Source organism: Misgurnus anguillicaudatus, chromosome 3 (assembly GCF_027580225.2).
Source record: "Misgurnus anguillicaudatus chromosome 3, ASM2758022v2, whole genome shotgun sequence".
NCBI lineage: Eukaryota > Metazoa > Chordata > Actinopteri > Cypriniformes > Cobitidae > Misgurnus > Misgurnus anguillicaudatus.
Window position 1 is genome coordinate 42,699,879 of NC_073339.2, and position 17,916 is coordinate 42,717,794.

The 17,916-nt window shown below is 35.7% G+C and overlaps 1 protein-coding gene across 1 annotated transcript; it reads right to left on the reverse strand.

The window, feature by feature from the left end:
• Positions 1–8,703: 8,703 nt before the first annotated feature.
• en1b (engrailed homeobox 1b) lies at positions 8,704–13,252 on the reverse strand. Its single transcript, XM_055206097.2, has 3 exons — positions 13,099–13,252; positions 12,444–13,017; positions 8,704–9,597 (listed from the first exon to the last, which is right to left on the reverse strand). The coding sequence occupies exons 1-3, from the start codon at positions 13,099–13,101 to the stop codon at positions 9,278–9,280; spliced, it is 897 nt and encodes a 298-aa protein (XP_055062072.1). The 5' UTR covers positions 13,102–13,252; the 3' UTR covers positions 8,704–9,277.
• Between the last annotated feature and the right edge of the window lie 4,664 nt (positions 13,253–17,916).

Here is a 17,916-nt window from a genome sequence, read left to right on the forward strand (position 1 = left end):
ACTCATCTTCATTCAGTAAAGTTAAAGGGGTCATGAGATTTTTTGGCAGGGCCGTGGTTGGGTGGTATTATTGTAATTGGCCTTGCTACCTAGCTCACAAAACAGGCGAAATCTGAACGACCTATATTTTCACATATGCTTGCAGAAAATGGCTTACCCAAACAAAGTTTTGATTTGATTTCACGTTTTTTTGGTTTATATAAACATCTGCCTGCTTTGACCCACCGCAGCCTTTAGTGTGACCGCTCTCTGTAAATAAATGTAGCTTGAGAGCAACCATAAACTTTGTTACTTGTCATGATACAGTATGTATTTAACATTTTTTAAATATCATTTATTATTTTAATTTGTGTCACATTTATACAGTATATTAATTTTTTTTTAGTTGAAACAACATCATAGCTTGTTTATGCAAATTGCTAAGTAAATATAGCTTGCATTAAACATATGAGGTGCTCAGATGCAAAAGCCTGTAAACGCCACCTCCGTAAAAATTGAGAAAATTATATTAACCGTATGCTTTATACATACATTATCTGTTCATCAAATGTTTTCGCTTCAAATCCGCTTAATCACAACCTCAGGCCTTTCAGAAATGCAGGTTTGTTGGCATAAACCAATAAGATTCTGATAAAAAAAATGCCAATTTACAAGAAAACATGTCAGATGCACTTAGAGGGTTTTGCATCTGAGCTCTTCATATGTAGCAGTCTGTGTAAATAATCTTTTTAAAATTCACTTTTAATCACGGAAGTTGAAAGTTGCCCCCTCCCCAGACCTATATGATGTATAAAGCAACAATCTGTTAATTTTACTAGTAATTTTATTTTCTGAAATATCATATACCTATACGTTTTATTCTATATTTGATCAAATTTTTTTGCCAACAGATTAGCCATCTCTGTCAATATTGTTTGTTAACTTTATTGTCAATACATTTGTTTTACCACCAGTACTGATATGTTTACGTATGATTTATTTCTTGTATGTAACTTGTGCATTGCATAAAAAGATTTCTGTATGTAATGTGTTTATAAAACAGCTGTTTTATTATCATCATGAAATCTGTGGTTAAAATCAAATAATCTTTACCCTGTTTGATATCTTTCCACCTCTCATCTCTTCTCTCGACTTCAGGTTTCATAGTGTTGATACCGCCCTATGACCCGTACCGACGCTCAAGTTTATATTCCTCTGGGTGAAAGCGGACCTCGCAGACCACCCCTCCTGTACAGCACTCCATCAGGTCCTGGTACATATTAATGTTATTTTCGGGTCATTTAACATTGCTGTGCAGGAGGGCTAGGGGCTGACACAAAACCGTAAATCACAGGGCTGTGGAACGGGCCGGTGCCATAACACATTATCGTATGGATTTTAGGTGAGGGTAGTTTCTTAACAGGATCTTATTGGGCAGTGATAAAAGCTGATGCATTGACCTAATGCATACTTTGTATATTTAACAATAGTTTGTGTTTGTGATGCTAGTAAATATTAAACAACAGACCTTGCCATTACTTAAAAGCATGTGGCTATTAAAATAGGCCTATATTTCCACATTATAACCTTTAACCATTATTAATCATAAAATTCAAAATAATGTTAATAATTCTTAATATTATCAATAATTAGCAATTATTAAGGTGGCAATACATTTTATAGAACTGCTTTTATATAATGGGGGCGTTTGCCAGACAAGGTTTCGATTAAGCCAGGACTAGGCATTAGTTATATTAGGACATTAAAGTTGTTTTTACAAACTTACATAAAAAACAATTTTGGTGTTCATCCTGAGACAAAACAATATTTTAAGATATGTCAGTGAAAGCTGTTTTCAGATAAGCATTTTAGTCTTGGACTAGACTTAAGCCCTGTCTGGGAAACCGCCCCATAATATGCCTGAATGTGGCAACATGCATGCAGATTTTGTAGCATTTAAACTCTGAATTAGCTTTGATATCGTGGTTGGTGTTGTTGCACAGATAAAAACTGAAAGACACCGTTTACATGGGACAAATGAAGGCCTGTCATAATGTTAATACTATCAGTTTTAAATTAAATTTGTTAAAATGAATTTCAAAGTATGTATGTTAAAACAACTCACAAGAAATAAAATACTGTGGTTTAGTTAAGTATATAGTAAAATTCCTAGATACTATAAGGCTTTTGTACCTAAATATTAAGTAATAGCCTACAGTATTTAGCCTGCTACAGTTTATCAATTTTCTATATTGTTAATATATAACAACGTGTAATTGTATGCAATGTACTATACTACAGTATAGTAAAAGAAAAACTATGCTGAATTGTTCTTTTTTTCATGTGGCAGGTGAATTGTTTTAGCAGTTTTGCAATTGTGTTATCTTATTTACTCAAACATTTGCAGGTTTTTTGTTTTAGTATGTATCCCTGTCTTTAACACTGTGGTTAAGTCAGTGCTGCACTTTCCCAGTGCTTGTTTCCCAGACTCGGTGCTTTCTCCTCAAAGGTGGGACCATCGTTCATCCTCTCTCCCGGGGAATGACATCAGGGCCGGTTTGGAGATGCCCGTGACAGCCGTGCGCTAATTGAATATGACGAAGTGTTCTCCGGCTCACCTTCTGGCACCTCGGGACCGTGCAGCCGGCGATGAGAGACCGAGAAGGAGATTTCGCGATTTCCTCGGCTTTTGAAGTGCAAGGCCGACGGTGAAAGCGAAGCCGCTAATGCAATAGCGCGCATTGTGGAAGGCTCAAGTCTGTCTGTCTGCGTCTGCGACTGCTGGAGACGCCAGAGTAAAACCACATGTTAAGAGGCACGCGGAGTGGAGAGGCTCTTGACCACCCATCGCATATGATGATACCAGGTGTCTCGCTCTTTGTTCTCGTTGCGCGTATACCTTCATTATATAAAAAGCGCACTGACAGGGATGGGCCGGAAAAATCTGCGCAGCAGATGCCATTGTGGACGAGGCGAACACCCACTGTTGTCCCAAGATAGGGCCCCTTCTGTTTATAGTTATAATTCTTGTCAACCTTCGCGTATACCGTAAACGAACAATTTGTTTATGAATATTCGTACGTATTTTACGAGGTGACTAATTCGAATTAATTTCGTACGAAGTGAGTCGAACAAAAACGTACGATTATCATAAAAATACAATAACGAAACCACACCCCTAACCCCAACGTCACATGGGCAAAAGCAAAGCAACAATGTAAGAATGTAGTCGTACGAATTAATATGAATTGGCCACCTCTTAAAATACGCACGAATTGTCATGAGATAACGTTGTTTATACAGTAAGCACAGCTTGGGTCCTAGAACATGAAATTGCTTATTTCGTAACAGCAGCTGTTTTTCGTTGTGACTGTACACAAATAAATGTTCCTAAAGGTGCTTTGTCACGCTTTATAAGACGATATATACGATGTTAACCTTCAACATCCACATAATTATTATTTATTTATTTATTGAACAAAAGGTTCTTTATAGTTCAACAGAGTATAATGGGTAAGAAATGTTTCTTAGAGATAACCAAAAATGGTTCTTTATTTTTAAGTGTATTAGAATAACAATTTATTTCCTCACCAGGAAGTAGTAATATAAAAATTGTATAATAAAGATAATATATTTCTAGCTAAATTAAACATCATAACAGATCGAAAATTACTCCAAATTAACTGGATAAACCTCTCGCTGCAAATGTTCACCTCAGATTGTAAGTGCAGAGAAGATACACGCATATAAAACATGCAAAAAATCAGTTTAAAGTACAAGTAACTTTAGTAACTTGTTATTTGCATGGAGGCTGTTCATTTTATTTACCAAAATACTGTAAATTTGGTGTGAACCTGCACATTTTGGTATGTTACTTTTAAATGATTAAACGAATAAGTGACAAACTAGAATTTTCTGAAATTTGTATGAATTTTGAATACTGACGTCAGTTTTGTTTGCAGTTTTACGGGACCAAAGTTTTTCCATACCAAGTGATGTGCAGTTATGCAGTTATCTATACAATGTTTTTTATATATATTCTTACAAATCATTGTTTTTTGTCAAATATATTTTATAATAAAATGATTATTGTTATTGTACATAATTTAATTTATTTAACACATAGCCTATTAAATATTGGTTTGTATAATAGGACTTTGTTCTACTCTAAATCATGGAATTTTAATGCGTATTACCAAATAAATTCATGTGATAAAATTTGCGTTGTTGACATTCTTCTAGTTACAACAAAGTTAAACGAAGAGTTGATATTAGATGTTATATTTCATTAAAGATTAAGCTGCACAGCTGTTATCAGACTTTTCTCTTGATATATGTCCATATACCTCACCACTCTCCTTGTTTTGCTTGCTTCAGCAATGTGTGTGCCTGTCTTTGTGCAGCTGACCAGTTGGGGGTGGGTGGAGGTACTTGCTTGTATCCACCATGTAATGTTCATTTATCTGCTCCACATTTGTGGCTGCTCTCCCAGTGGCCCAAATGCCTACTCTAGCGCATTGGGAGGTTGACATTCAATGCCACCCTTTGTTGGATCACACCACCAGTATTGCTTCTGTATACATTTGTCACACTTTTTCAACACCAACAACCGAAGTGATGTGGTCCTTGAAAGAAGGGAAGAAACAGGTTTGGAATAGGACATGGTTTTTGAATGCCTGCTCTGGGAACAGACGTTTGACCTCAAGAAGCAACTTTCTTGGATAGGGCAAGCGCTAAATTGTCCTGTAGTGATATAATCCACAAAACGCTGCACTTGCATTCTGCGTTTGCCACACATATTGACCATAGCATATCTGGATTAACTTCATTGATATTGAAATATGTGACCATTTGTCCATCTGGCCTCTTTCAAATTCAGGTCCCACTGATTTGATGGAAAACCAAATTCATCACCACACAAGCTGCTTAGGCCTAGTTATTACTGGAGGATTAAATCAGGTTTTGAGTTAAGCAACAGGGCAGTTCATGCCTGTGATCTAAGCGACCATGCCTCTGCACGGAAACACATGTTGGCTACGCGTGCACGCACTGTGCAGTATGTAAGCATCAAGAGCTCGCGGTGGTGTGACGCGAACAGCCGTCGAACCTCTGGCCCCCACCCACGGCGTGTTTCTAACAGGATTACCGATCACTTAGTTCCTATATTTGCATCCTTTAGTCCCATTCAGGGTCACTGGGCCCTTTCCGCTATCCTTTGATCAATGGTGCACGCGCAGGCCTCTGGTCATCGAGGGCACAAACGGAGACAACCAAGCGAGGCTGTGAAATTTGTCCCGGCGATGCAGCATACTTTTTCCGTCCCCAACACCACCACCACGGCCTTCGCCTTTTAAATGCTTTCTCTTTTTATCTGCTTTCTCTGAAGTGCGCATCACTTGGGAAATGAAAACAGATTCTCCCTGCTTTTCTTTTTTCACTGAAAAGTGACTAGTCCCTCACCTTTATCTGAAGTAGCTTGTAAGTTTCTGGCATTTCGTTCACAGCTGCCCTCCTAGTTGTAGGTAATTTCCATATTTTCTTTTATTGCTTTCATTTGCATATATATTAAATACATGTTGTGTGGTAGCTGTAGGGCAGTTTACTGAGCACGCGCTGGTCGCAGCTGTGTTTTGCTTTAGTGAAGCACCTGCTGCTTCAGTATTTTTGGCAGTTTTTGAAATTTATCTTATGTATTCTTTTTACAGGGAGATCGCATAATGATGTCAAGAAGCGACAGGCGATAAATAAAATAAAAATCCCATACGCAAGTTTACCAACAATGTAAACAATAAAGAAAACATATAATTCGCACTTCTATCATGTCGTAACTTTAAAATTACATTGATAAACGTGTGACCCTGTCTGTGAAATTTAGGTTAAAGTCTTATTTTGCTTTTATGCATGCATTTGGCAGACGCTTTTATCCAAAGCGACTTGCAGTACATTATAAAAAAATGTATCAGTACTTTTGTTCTTGGTTCGAACCCATGACCTTTTGCGCTTCAAACGCTATGCTCTACCGCTGAGCTATACAGGAACACTGTGTAGATTATGAGATTTGGAGAATCAAATTTTGATTTCAATCAACAATTTCACAAAGATAGTAAGATTATATTTTTAAAGGAATGTTCATTACAATATGCAAGATGGTTTTATGTAGAAAACAATAAAACTGACTCTAGGTTGGCAGGTTCACATTTATGCATTTTAGTCGGTTTCGAAAGTCCTAAAGGTAACACACTGAACTTGTATAGGTAATTGTTTACTATTTATGTAAAATGTAGATTATTCTGCATTGTAATACAAAGCCATGACGATTATTTTAATCAGATTTCCAAAAGTAAATGCGCTAATATTTTGAATCAAATTAAAATATTTTGTAGGCTACTGCTTGCCTGTTTACATAGCCAGTCCTTATGATGTTCCGTTTTATATGGATAAATATAAAATAGCACACTGAACATCATTTTTTTCCTCATTGCTTATAATATTTAAGTTTTGGTAAGATTTGCAAAGGCACTGCGTGTGACGCGGTTTTGATTTTTTTTTTTTTTTTACAACTGGGACGCACGCATCAACACCACAAAATTATGTTTTAAATAGCCCCTTCATATAACATCATTACCATTGCCTTTTATTAAATTTACAGGTTGCCACGCGACAAGAAAACACGGGGGATTGGCTCGACCACACTACAGGAAAATTAATTTCATATAAATGTTGAACTATTTGTAATGAAACAATCCATTTGTCCTCATCTGTTTAAATAAGTAATGTCAAATGGGTTTTGGCAATTAATATTTAATGTACAGGTGCTGTACCGCTTTAATAAATTCACTGCGTAGTGGAAGTCGCAGCATTTCGCATAATTAAACATAAAAGCTGCCTACGGGTGACACAACCACATTCCACAGGGAATGGCAGGATATTTATTAATTGAACGAATTCTCCACGTCATATTGCATTATTATGTATAGGCTATATATAGCAAACACAAACAAATTATATTTAAGTCATTTTAACATTTAATCATGTAGGCCAAATTAACATTTGTTATGAAAAAGCATATTTCATTTTGCATATTGCATATTTATTTATATTAAATTATTTATTATTGAGCTTTTAGTTGTGTCCTGAGATTTTTATGCACGAAACAAGTTTTTATCCTTTTGATTCTGACTCTTAGTTGTGTCCCCATTGCCATATATATTTTTTTTAGAATATCCAAGCTGTAGCTTCCTGATCTAATTCTCACATCATTGTTAGCTTGCTATAAATTGTTCATTAAGAACTAAATTAAACAAAATAGCGGTAAACACGTGAAACAATTGTCGGGCATGTTTAGTACAACCGATGCTAATGATAAAGGGGAGTCTGATGTAGGCTATGTTATAATATATTTTAGCATATGGTAAATCTAAAAATAGTTCCCTAAAATGATAACATCTAACAGCACATTACGTCTCTTTCAAACAACAACGGCCGGTGTCTCTTTTGCTCAAAATATAATTCAAATGGCTACACTGTATATGAAAAAAAATGGTGTGTTATATTGAAAGATAGCAATCTTGTAATGTTAAAGAGCCTATGTGTTATGTTAATATACTACCCTATTATTTGCTCTAAAATCCGCTGACGCAGTGAAAATGCCCACAAAGGACATTGCATACAAAGTTTTAATAACCTGGCGTGTCACTTTAAATCTAATGTTAACTATAAATCTTCCTTTTAAACACATTTATAAAAAACACAATTTACAGGACGACAACAACTTCCATTAAACTAAATGTAATTTATTTGTTTCCTAATAATTTAATATTTTGAAACGTGTGCTGTGTTAAAATAAGTACTGTATTTAGAATTTCCCCTGGTTTTGTTTTGACTGCTTAACTTGACCTTTTAACCCCGCTGGGGAAGTTTCCTAAATCTCCACTTTGATCCCCAGACACGGACTACACACACACACGCACACTTCTATATGAAAGCAAACGCTGTGAGCGCCTCTCTACCATTCCTGTCATAGCTCGGAGAAACATGAGAAAACTATTTTTATGACTTGCTATTAACATTCATTCAACTCTATTAAAATAATTTGTAATTAAATGTCCGTCAAATACTGACAATAGAAATGAGCCTATAGCGATTCATACAATCGACGAGATTATTGGAGGTAGTCGTAGGCCTATACAGGAAGAATACCGAGTAATCAGATTTTATCTTGTCTAATATTGAACTAAATCGGATATATTCACAGAGCAAATGAGCTCGATATAAGCACAACATAATTGTTTGCCTTTATTCAGTAGCTGACGTCATAAAGAATGCATTCGTTAATAATACATTACGATAACAAAATTTATATTAATTATTATATGTAATTTCGATTACGTGTCTCACTCTCGGCCATTATCAGATAATATAAAAGTAATTTTAAAACACGTAAACGCCCCATGCTAAATTTGTTAGCTTTTTATCAGAATTAATTTTAAATTATAACAATAATCGTCATAAATGCATTAAAAAGATACATTTAAAATTATTATATTTTGTTCAGGAAAAAATATAAAGTTCTGATTCTATTGCATCTTTTAATATCAGTCATGAAATAATTGTATTTTAATATATTTTCGCACTTACAGTGTAACCACAATTCAAATATGTCGTTTAAAAATAGAGTAATTGACTGTTGCGTAGAAATTGTCATTTTGTAATACATTTATTTAAAAAAAAAATCTCTTAGGGGTTTGGAGGAATGACAAGCCATCGTAGCGTTTAAATAGCTACAGTTTATGCAATTATGCGGAGAGTTTGTAACTATAGGAAATAAAACAATGGCATATTCTACCTTTTTATTTCAGACACCATAATCTGAACATATTAAAATCTTTGGCTTGAAGCGTTGGTTCAGTCACGCATTTGAAGAACTGTGAGATAAGGGATTTAAGAGACAGGGCTATCACAAAAACTCTAACAAGCCTGACACGTATAGGCCTACTGGAACGGTGAGCAACCACATTGGGAAAGGAGAGAAACGTTAAAAATATTCAGCAGGTAAGGAGCAATATAGACAATCCCCTTACCTGGAATTAAATATACACATCTTACACTTTTGGCTATATATAAATTCTCATAGTGTTCGTATTTAGATGCATGTCCATATAGGTTTGATAAACAGAAATGTGTTTAAATAGCGCATCTTCGATTCGCAGAATTCGAAGCATTCGTTTCCTTTAAAGTTTCATTCATAAAAAATATGAAAAAAATCACTTTTCTCATGGTCAGCGTCCATTTGTCGTTTTCACTCGCTGTCAATGTTTTCGTCTTGAACTGTGGTCGTGGAATGGTTGTAAAGTCCTTGAGCCATGAGCTGAAGAGCAAGGCCGTTCTTATAACCAGTGGCCTTTTTGATTTTGGCCCTCTTATTTTGGAACCATATTTTGATTTGCGACTCATTAAGGTTCAGTTCCTGGGCCAGCGACTGTCTCCGCTGCTCCGTTATGTACCGATTGGCCTGAAACTCGGCTTTCAGTCTCTGTAGCTGCTCGGCCGTGAAAGCGGTTCTCGGTCGCTTGTCTTCCTTCTCGCTTTTCTTCTTTTTCAATTTTCGTGTCCTTGGGCCTAGTGTAGAAACAACAATAAAACGCAGACATAAATATCATGAAGCAATACACCTGAACATGAACACCTCATATGCACACATGACAAGAGAGGTAACCCATTTGACGCAATAAAATGAATACTGCAGTGCTAACATATAAAGGCTGCGATTTACCCGTCGTTCTTGAGAAACACCTAACATAATAATGCAATGCATTATGCAGTGCTGGTTATTTTTTATTGCTGAATAAGCATTATACGTGTTTGCAATGAGAATGAGTGTGTGTTTTGGATGTATGCAGGCTCAATGAAGGACCTCAGTTGGCGACGTAAAATAAAAAAGCCTGCAGCCGCTGCATAGCAAGATTGTGGAGTTGTATAATTAATAAAGGAATAGTGTCGTTGCAAAACGAGATAACATGTTTATTATTATGTTATCATGTTATTATTTTGTTTTATGGTGCTACTTAGCTGTATTTTTAAAGTTTTTTTGAAGGTTTAAATCAAAACAAACCAACTGCAGTTGAATTGATATTAATTAGAATTCACAACCAAAAAACGAGATTTAAAAAAATAAAAAAACAGAGTTATCTCGTTTTGCAACGAAACTCTTCAAATATTACTGGCTCTTTGTTTGACAGTAAAAATCTTTAAAATGCACATTTCTCTTGCACAAAACTTGCAAAAAAGGTTTACCAAATCTGCTGCATCGCTGTGAAGCATTGCCATATTTTAAACCATTTACCAAAAATGCTTCACTAAAACACAGAATAGTGCATTTAAAAAACTACATTTAAGATTATGTCTGCCTTATATGCTACCATCATTTATTCAATAGCTAGTCGTGGTTTCCCAATAGGCTATGTAGACGTGCATAAGTGGAAACTAGGCCTCAGTCCTCGATTATCTCTTGAGGTCACACCCGCCGAACATAGCGGTGAGCCGAATGAGGCTTTGTCTGTGTCTGCCTGTTCTCAGAACAGCTCTCGTTCATTTTCTGTTTTTAGAAAGCATGCAACATCCACCTCTGACAGGATTTCTGTACATTACATATTCATGTCCTTGCGTCTGAGACAAAGTGGCAACATGCCGACACGTCAGTGTTCACCCTATTTCACTAACAGTGACGTATCGAGTTCAAAATCACCTCGTTACTGTCAGTCACAAAGAAAAAAATCGATAGATCTGCAGTTTCATGGCCTTCTGTTTATAATATATTTAAAACATGCAAACATTTGGTTGTATTAAAATCTTGGTGCAACATATTTAAATACAGTTTAAAATGATGTTTATCCAATATATCAATTAATTTAACTTTAAATTACTTGAACTTGAAGACACAATGCACATTAAAAAGCTAAGATAATGTGTCAGGCTAATTTTAAAATTTGCTAAAGATCATCAGCCGCTAAACGTCAGGATGTATTTAGCCTATATATAAACCCAATAATATTTTTCTTTATTTCATAAACAGATAAATAAATAAAAATGTTATATTATTTGCATAGTGTTATTCACATTTGTATCGTGTGTAAATACAAATTAAGTAGGCCTAAACTGTTACTATTGTTTCGTTTTGCTCCAGTGCTAACAAAGATAATTTTACCCAATGCCAACTATGCACAATACCTGCAATTACAAAATATTAAACATGAAAGGCCTAACAACAGCATTTTATGCAAAGCAAATATTGCACATGATATTACACCCACGTCAGAAATAGTTGCATTACCAAACAACAACTGCAAAAGAGAATAAGGGAAAGTCTTCCCTTCAGAAAACTGAACCCAGTTGATCGAAATTCTGCTTGCTGTCTGCGAAAGTCCAGTGTCTGATAGCTCAATCAGTAAGTCAATCAGTGAAGTCAATCAAAGCATCTTTTCCAACAACCCTGCTGACTTTGTCAGGTGTGCACTTTAAAATGTTAGCTAAAAATATAATTCATGCGTTTAGTCTAAATTACCTGGTTTTATATAAGTTAAATAAATGATTTTAATGATTTCATATGGGTTTACCTGACTAAGTTTACAATGGCCTTGAAGTACAGTTAGGAATCATATCAGGCAGAACTGCACATGTTTACAGTGACTACAGGATATTCACAATAGGGAAATGGCAAATTTAGCCTTTCGGCTGTGATCTCATTTTGTCCTTTTAAAACTTGTTAATGCAGAAATTTTCGTGCTTGGTTTATGAGTCACTGCAAATACAAAAAGTCATGGATTTGAGAGGGACACCACAAAATATTGTGATTACGTCACGACACATTTCCTCTTTATTTTCAGTAGCCTAATTTAAATTATTTTAATAAAACACTGACAAAATAACCTAGACATAAAATTACATAAACATGACAAAACTAGAATTAAATTTAGCGAGTATAAAAAAAGATAACATAACAACATCCAGAAAATGTGAGTTACATCTTATGAATTGTTTATATTTTAACTACAGTACTGTACTAATATTTATTTAATATTACTGATTATTTGATATTACTGATTATTTTATATACTATAATGAATGTGTATGATTATCAATAGAATTAGAAGTTAAAGCACGTCAGAATTGCACAAAGGTAGAAATGTCTGCGCGCCCCATTAATCCTATTTTGCATTTTTTTTTCTTTCTCCATAGGACTTAAGTGAACAAAATGTGATTTCGGTTTGGCTTACGGCTTATGTGACAATTATTCGTTCATGCTTCCAAACTAACAAACAAAAACTTAAGCTGGATTTAAGTTGCGGCTTTCAGGCGCTGCGTAAAACAGTAAATTATTAACGCAACAAATACGCATTCCACGAAAAGGTTTAATATCGGTTAACTGGGTTTGTTTATAGGGTGTAATTAAGAAACTAGCGCCTTACCAGATGAAGGTCTGTCCGAATACCTGGTGCAGTAAACCCAGGCAGGCCATAGTAAAGGTTGGGATTCTTTAGCTGCTGGAGTTCCCCCGTTTGCATTCACCATTACCGTCGTATTCTCCCCGTACCTGCTAGTTCCATTCCCTTCGACACGCTTTGATGGGCTCTGCTTTGAGGATGGCGAAGACGACGATGACGAAGAAGAAGAAGTGCTGTCACTGCTACAGTTTGAATCCTGGCATAGGTTGCTAGTATGCGACGGCCTTATCACCATAGGGTTAACGTTCTCCCGACCCGAGGTTTGCGCCCGGTCCCTATTCCCAAGCTCTTTCTTACAGCCGAAGTCTGGCCTTAAAATATTGTCGATGAAAAAGTTCGTGGTTCTGTGGACCTGCTGCGCTGCCTGGTGAGGTAAAATTGGAGGAGACGGTATGTTGGGTGAGAGCGAGACGCTGTCGGACTCGGTCGAATCGCGACTGTTTTGATCCTTTTGATCCTCCATGACTGGGACAACTGGATCGTGGCTTGCGCACCAAAATTCCACTTGTTGCAACGCGCAGTATCCGGACAAGATAGGCTACGACAAACAAGAATGCAGTCTATAATGTTGTTATTATTAAAGGTATACGAAATACCTTATGAAAACCGACTGTCATACCATCGGAATTTTTTCCCTCGATCGAGACGTTTCAAGTGTCAAAAGCCCGTTATTCACGTCAGACGATACATCGCGCGATGCTCCGCAATCCCAGACTCGCCGCCCCGTGTGACAGCTCGCGCTTCCCAAACTCTTTCTAAAATCACTGTGGCCCCTCGCATACTTTTTCCTTAACCGGAAGCACGTGAGTAAGACACACGTGCGATGGACCAATAGAGTGCCAACATCATCGGTGTCACAAGCAGAAAACCTCCAATAGAATTTTACGATCTTATGCAAATGAAGAATAGGACCGATTTCCAAGACCAAATAAGCTGGTGAACATTAAATTCACTCTAATGAGGACTGGATGTTTCTGGATCTGCAAAGGCTTTTGACAGAGGAGAACTGACATTGCATTGAAAAGAAATAATATTTTAGCTGTGTTTTTACCAAAGCTAAACATTATAATGGTGATTTCTTTTCTGAGATTAGGAGAACAGACGCAGTGAAAGAAAGACAACAAAAGAGCCGAGCATTCAGATGAAACTTGAGCAAGATTATTATCCTATGGCAAAAAGGCATTATGTCACGATAACTAAAGGATATTGACACTGTTACAAAATAATCTAGAATCATATTATTTACAATACAACAGCATTTTAATTATTTAATTATCATTGTATAACAAAACCATAAAGTGTTTAAATAAAACAATAGAATTTAATATGAAATCGTTACTTGTTTTAAGCATATTTCTCCAACAACGTTAATTTTTCCGTACCAGAAAACAGGAACAGTAAATCGAGTTTTTATTTTTTTTTCCCTTAAATAACACATTGAACTCTTAAAACCGCTTTCACAAAAGGAGGGCCGCATTAACACAAAACAGAAAAAGTGGTTTACGCATTTTTCTCGTGGCCTTCAGATGTTGCACCAGAGAGAAGGGCGCATAATAAAGTTACTAAATGTTTGAACGACATCTGCCGAGTACAAAAACAGGACAGTGCTAAAAACAACTAGAATAGTTTAAGCAAAGGTGTAAATCTCTTATGACTGTCCACGCCAAAACATAAGCGTGAAGCGCACACAAAGCATTTGTAATAATAATAATTATTAGCCCTCCAAAAGAAAAAAGATTTTAGTGCACACAGCATTTATTTATATAAAACAGGTCGGGTTGAAATCTTTATTCGAAGAGCTCGAGTGGGTACTTAATAAATTTCTAATTAGGACACTATCAATATGCTATTTGAGCCAAGTAGCCATTGTGAGGCACGCTCCTTTTCAGGCGGTAAATTAGCACTCGAGCTCTTATCTCGGGCGCATGCGACGTCTTGAGAGGGCCTGCAAAGGATAATTTATAGGTTTTAATTAGCGCCCATTCCGCCTGATCAGCTTGGCGTTCATCACCAGCGAGTGAATAAAAGGCGGTCAAAAGCACTGTCACTACCCGCTGGCAGGTCGCTTTATCAAGGTAAGCAGTGCCGTATTACACGAGGTGCAGAGGCGACGTAATTTCCCCAGTGCTGATAAAGCCCGTTGAATAATGCCGGAGTCATCCGAGACACCATTTACCGAAATGACTTTATTGACGACTTAACGTCGGTAATTCATTTTACCCTTCACGTATCGGACCTGGATTGGGTACAGTAATGGAATGATGAATGTGCCGACGGGCCGCACCTCGTATTATTGAATGTAATACACACGCCCTTCTCTAAATGTCTCGAAAATCATGTGAAAATCGAAGTTGCAACTATTTTAATTTCATTACGGACAGCTTGAAATATCGTTCGGCTCTTGGATAGCTCTGTTGCAACGATTGCGCGCGGGATATTTAATTACCCGACATAAAACGGGCGCTCGTACCTGATGGAGTGGAGTGTACAGCACAATGGGATGTTGGTGGATAAACACCATCACATTCAATATATAAAAACGGAGAAAATGCACGACACCTGTGATTATCGAGACGCATTTGAAAGCGCATTGCACCTTCACATATTTGGACAGGTTATGACTGAGGCTGCGTGTTGCGTAATCTCACCAACCTTCATTTGCGTCTCAGGTGTGTTTTATGGATTGCTTTATAGTTAGGCTTGTCGGGGTGATTTCTGCTAATTAGATAATAGCATAATTGTCTTCATTAATATGCGGGAAAATCCTCAAGAATAACTACACCTTGTCATACAAAATGAATTAATGGGAAACGCTGTCACCATTCACTGTTTAAATTAACACGTAACGACGGGTTTTGTAATTTTGACGTTATATAAATGAAAGTGCAGATTAACGAAAAATAATCTATGATGCATTTGAGCAGTGTAATAAACAATTGCTAACTAACTAACTAATGAATGTGAACACTTTTCAATTCACTATTCAAAAATATGTTATTGTTGTGATCAGTGGACTTTTACACCTGTCATCAAGTCAACGAAAATAGCTAACCACAACTTTTAAGTCTTAGAAAATCCTCTCCAAAATAAAAATGCTTAGGGACAAGACGAAAAAAAGAAATGAGTAAAATATGACTATAGCCTATACTGCAGATAGGTTTAATAATACGACTTATTATTTAATATTATTCTTTCAAACCTTTTAGGATGTTTTTTCAACATTAATCTTTGCGAGTGTAATGTCTAAAATATAATATAATAAGGATGTCAGTTGCTCAAAATGTTTAGTAACATGTCATGTAGCTTATGTAAAACTAACATTTGTATGGTTTTGCAGTTGTGTTACTGTTCCGTGGACTGTTCGGCACACGCGTAAACGGTACAGTAAACGCTTTACGCTTTAAAATTTAAAGGAAAAGTTTCATTATCTGCTGTTAAAGCATTGCATGGTTTAACACAAGCAAATGTTTTTGTCACGATCTCTAATAGGTCATTTATTTAGTGACATTGCAGCCAAAATAATGTGTAAGGCTTATATATAAAATATTTAATGTTAAAGTATAATTATTAGGTGTTACTTACAATTATTAAGTTAAAGAGATACATTTTACTTAATATTTTTATGAGTTAATAAACTATATGGACCCTCTTTTTTTATAAAGGCATACCAGTAAATAATTGCAAACACATTTTAATCTTTACTGTAACCTATTATTATAGAGCAGAAGCAACACATCTACAGTAGCCTCAAATAAGGCCTGATGTATCTGACCAGTCAAAAAGTGTCATAGACACCACAAAGCAAGTCTACAGTGCCCTCCATAAGTATTGGGACAGTAAAAACAAAAGTTGCTGTGAAGACAAAAAAAAGTGAATATGAGGCAAAACATCAGAATGTTATTCATTAACATTTAATTATTTTTTTAACACATACAAGCTTTTCCAACATTTCATTCTGACTTATGTGTGTTGTCACCAAATGCAATAGACTGATACATACTAATACTACACATTATCTGCTTTAATGTGTGAACAATAAATGCATCAGGACACAGTTCATCACTTAACACTTGTCAGACAATAGTCCTTCCGTTGAGATGTGTATATTGTGTGTTAAAAAAAGTAAAAAAAAGTGACGCACTGTACTTTTGTACTGTACTTTATGTTTTGACAATTCTTGACTCCACAGCTAAATAAGCAATTTTGCCTTTATTGTCCCAATACTTATGCAGAGAGGACTGTATATTCTGCAAATACACGAGCACCTCCCAGTGGATATTTTGCGTATGACAGGGAAAATGGCCAGCGAAGCATATTGAGCGATCAAGTCAAGTGAAATAAAATAAGTAAAATTAAGCACCAATTAAGCATAACTTGTTACTAGAATTATTAGGAAATCAATAATAATAATAATAATAATTAATAATAATAATTATTATTATTAATAATTCTAGGTAGTGTTAATTAAAACTCATTTGCATCGTATATTGAATGTTCCACGAATATAATAATGGTCTACCAATATAAACAGTCCTGTGAGACAAAGTGTAGCCACACGATAAATAAGAAAGTAGAAACAAAATATAGCACAAACATAGATAAACACAAACAAGTTTCCACAACCTGTCAATAGATTAATGTTTAGTGAACATCAGGCGACACCTTGTGGTCACGAGTGGTCATTGCGCCCACATGAAGAGCGATTAAATTATCTTGTAATTTTTTTTTTATTCACTTTGTAAATTTCTTTGTGTTATAGAATCATTGTGTATAGAATTACAAAAAAAAACTCTTAAGATCTTTTAAAAACACATGTATTTAGAAGCTATTTTATAATTTATCAAGGTCTGTATATATGTAGTGTCTTATGTGACTTATGTTTGGGTTATGCTGTTTGTATTCGTTTGTAAATATTTAACTTCTTAAATAAATAAAAATGCGATTCTTTAATATTGTGCAGTAAGCATTCGCAAATACAAGATTTCTAATAAACTACATCTAAGAAATTCATCGAGAATCAAGGAAAGTCGTGCAGTTGCTTTATTTGACCAGCAGATGTCACCATAGTTGTGTGTTGTATTTATAGGAGTGGGTCTCAACCTTTTTAACGTCAAGACCCCCGTTGTCCATAACAATATAATGCTCACGACTCTCCCCAATTAAATATTCTAGAGATTGGCATTGGTAGGAGGACGATGTATATTGGTTATTATAATCCCAAGAATTTATTTATTCATTTATTTTGACGTTTTAGCTTACTTTAATGCTGCCTATGCCTTTATTTAAATAAAGGCCCAATTGAAAGTTGAGTCCCTCTAGTGGCCTCGGGTTGAGAAACACTCTTTCACTATTATTAACCTATAACCTTTAAGAATATGAAATAGGATGTTTTTATTTTTTTTTAAATGCTAAAATGTGTTTTATACATCAGAAATCA

Excerpts from the sequence above, each read along its gene's own strand:
- en1b (XM_055206097.2), bottom strand. Across the intron at positions 9,598-12,443 it reads TTCGGACAGACCTTCATCTG|GCCCAAGGACACGAAAATTG; the intron begins GTAAGGCGCTAG and ends TTTCTACACTAG.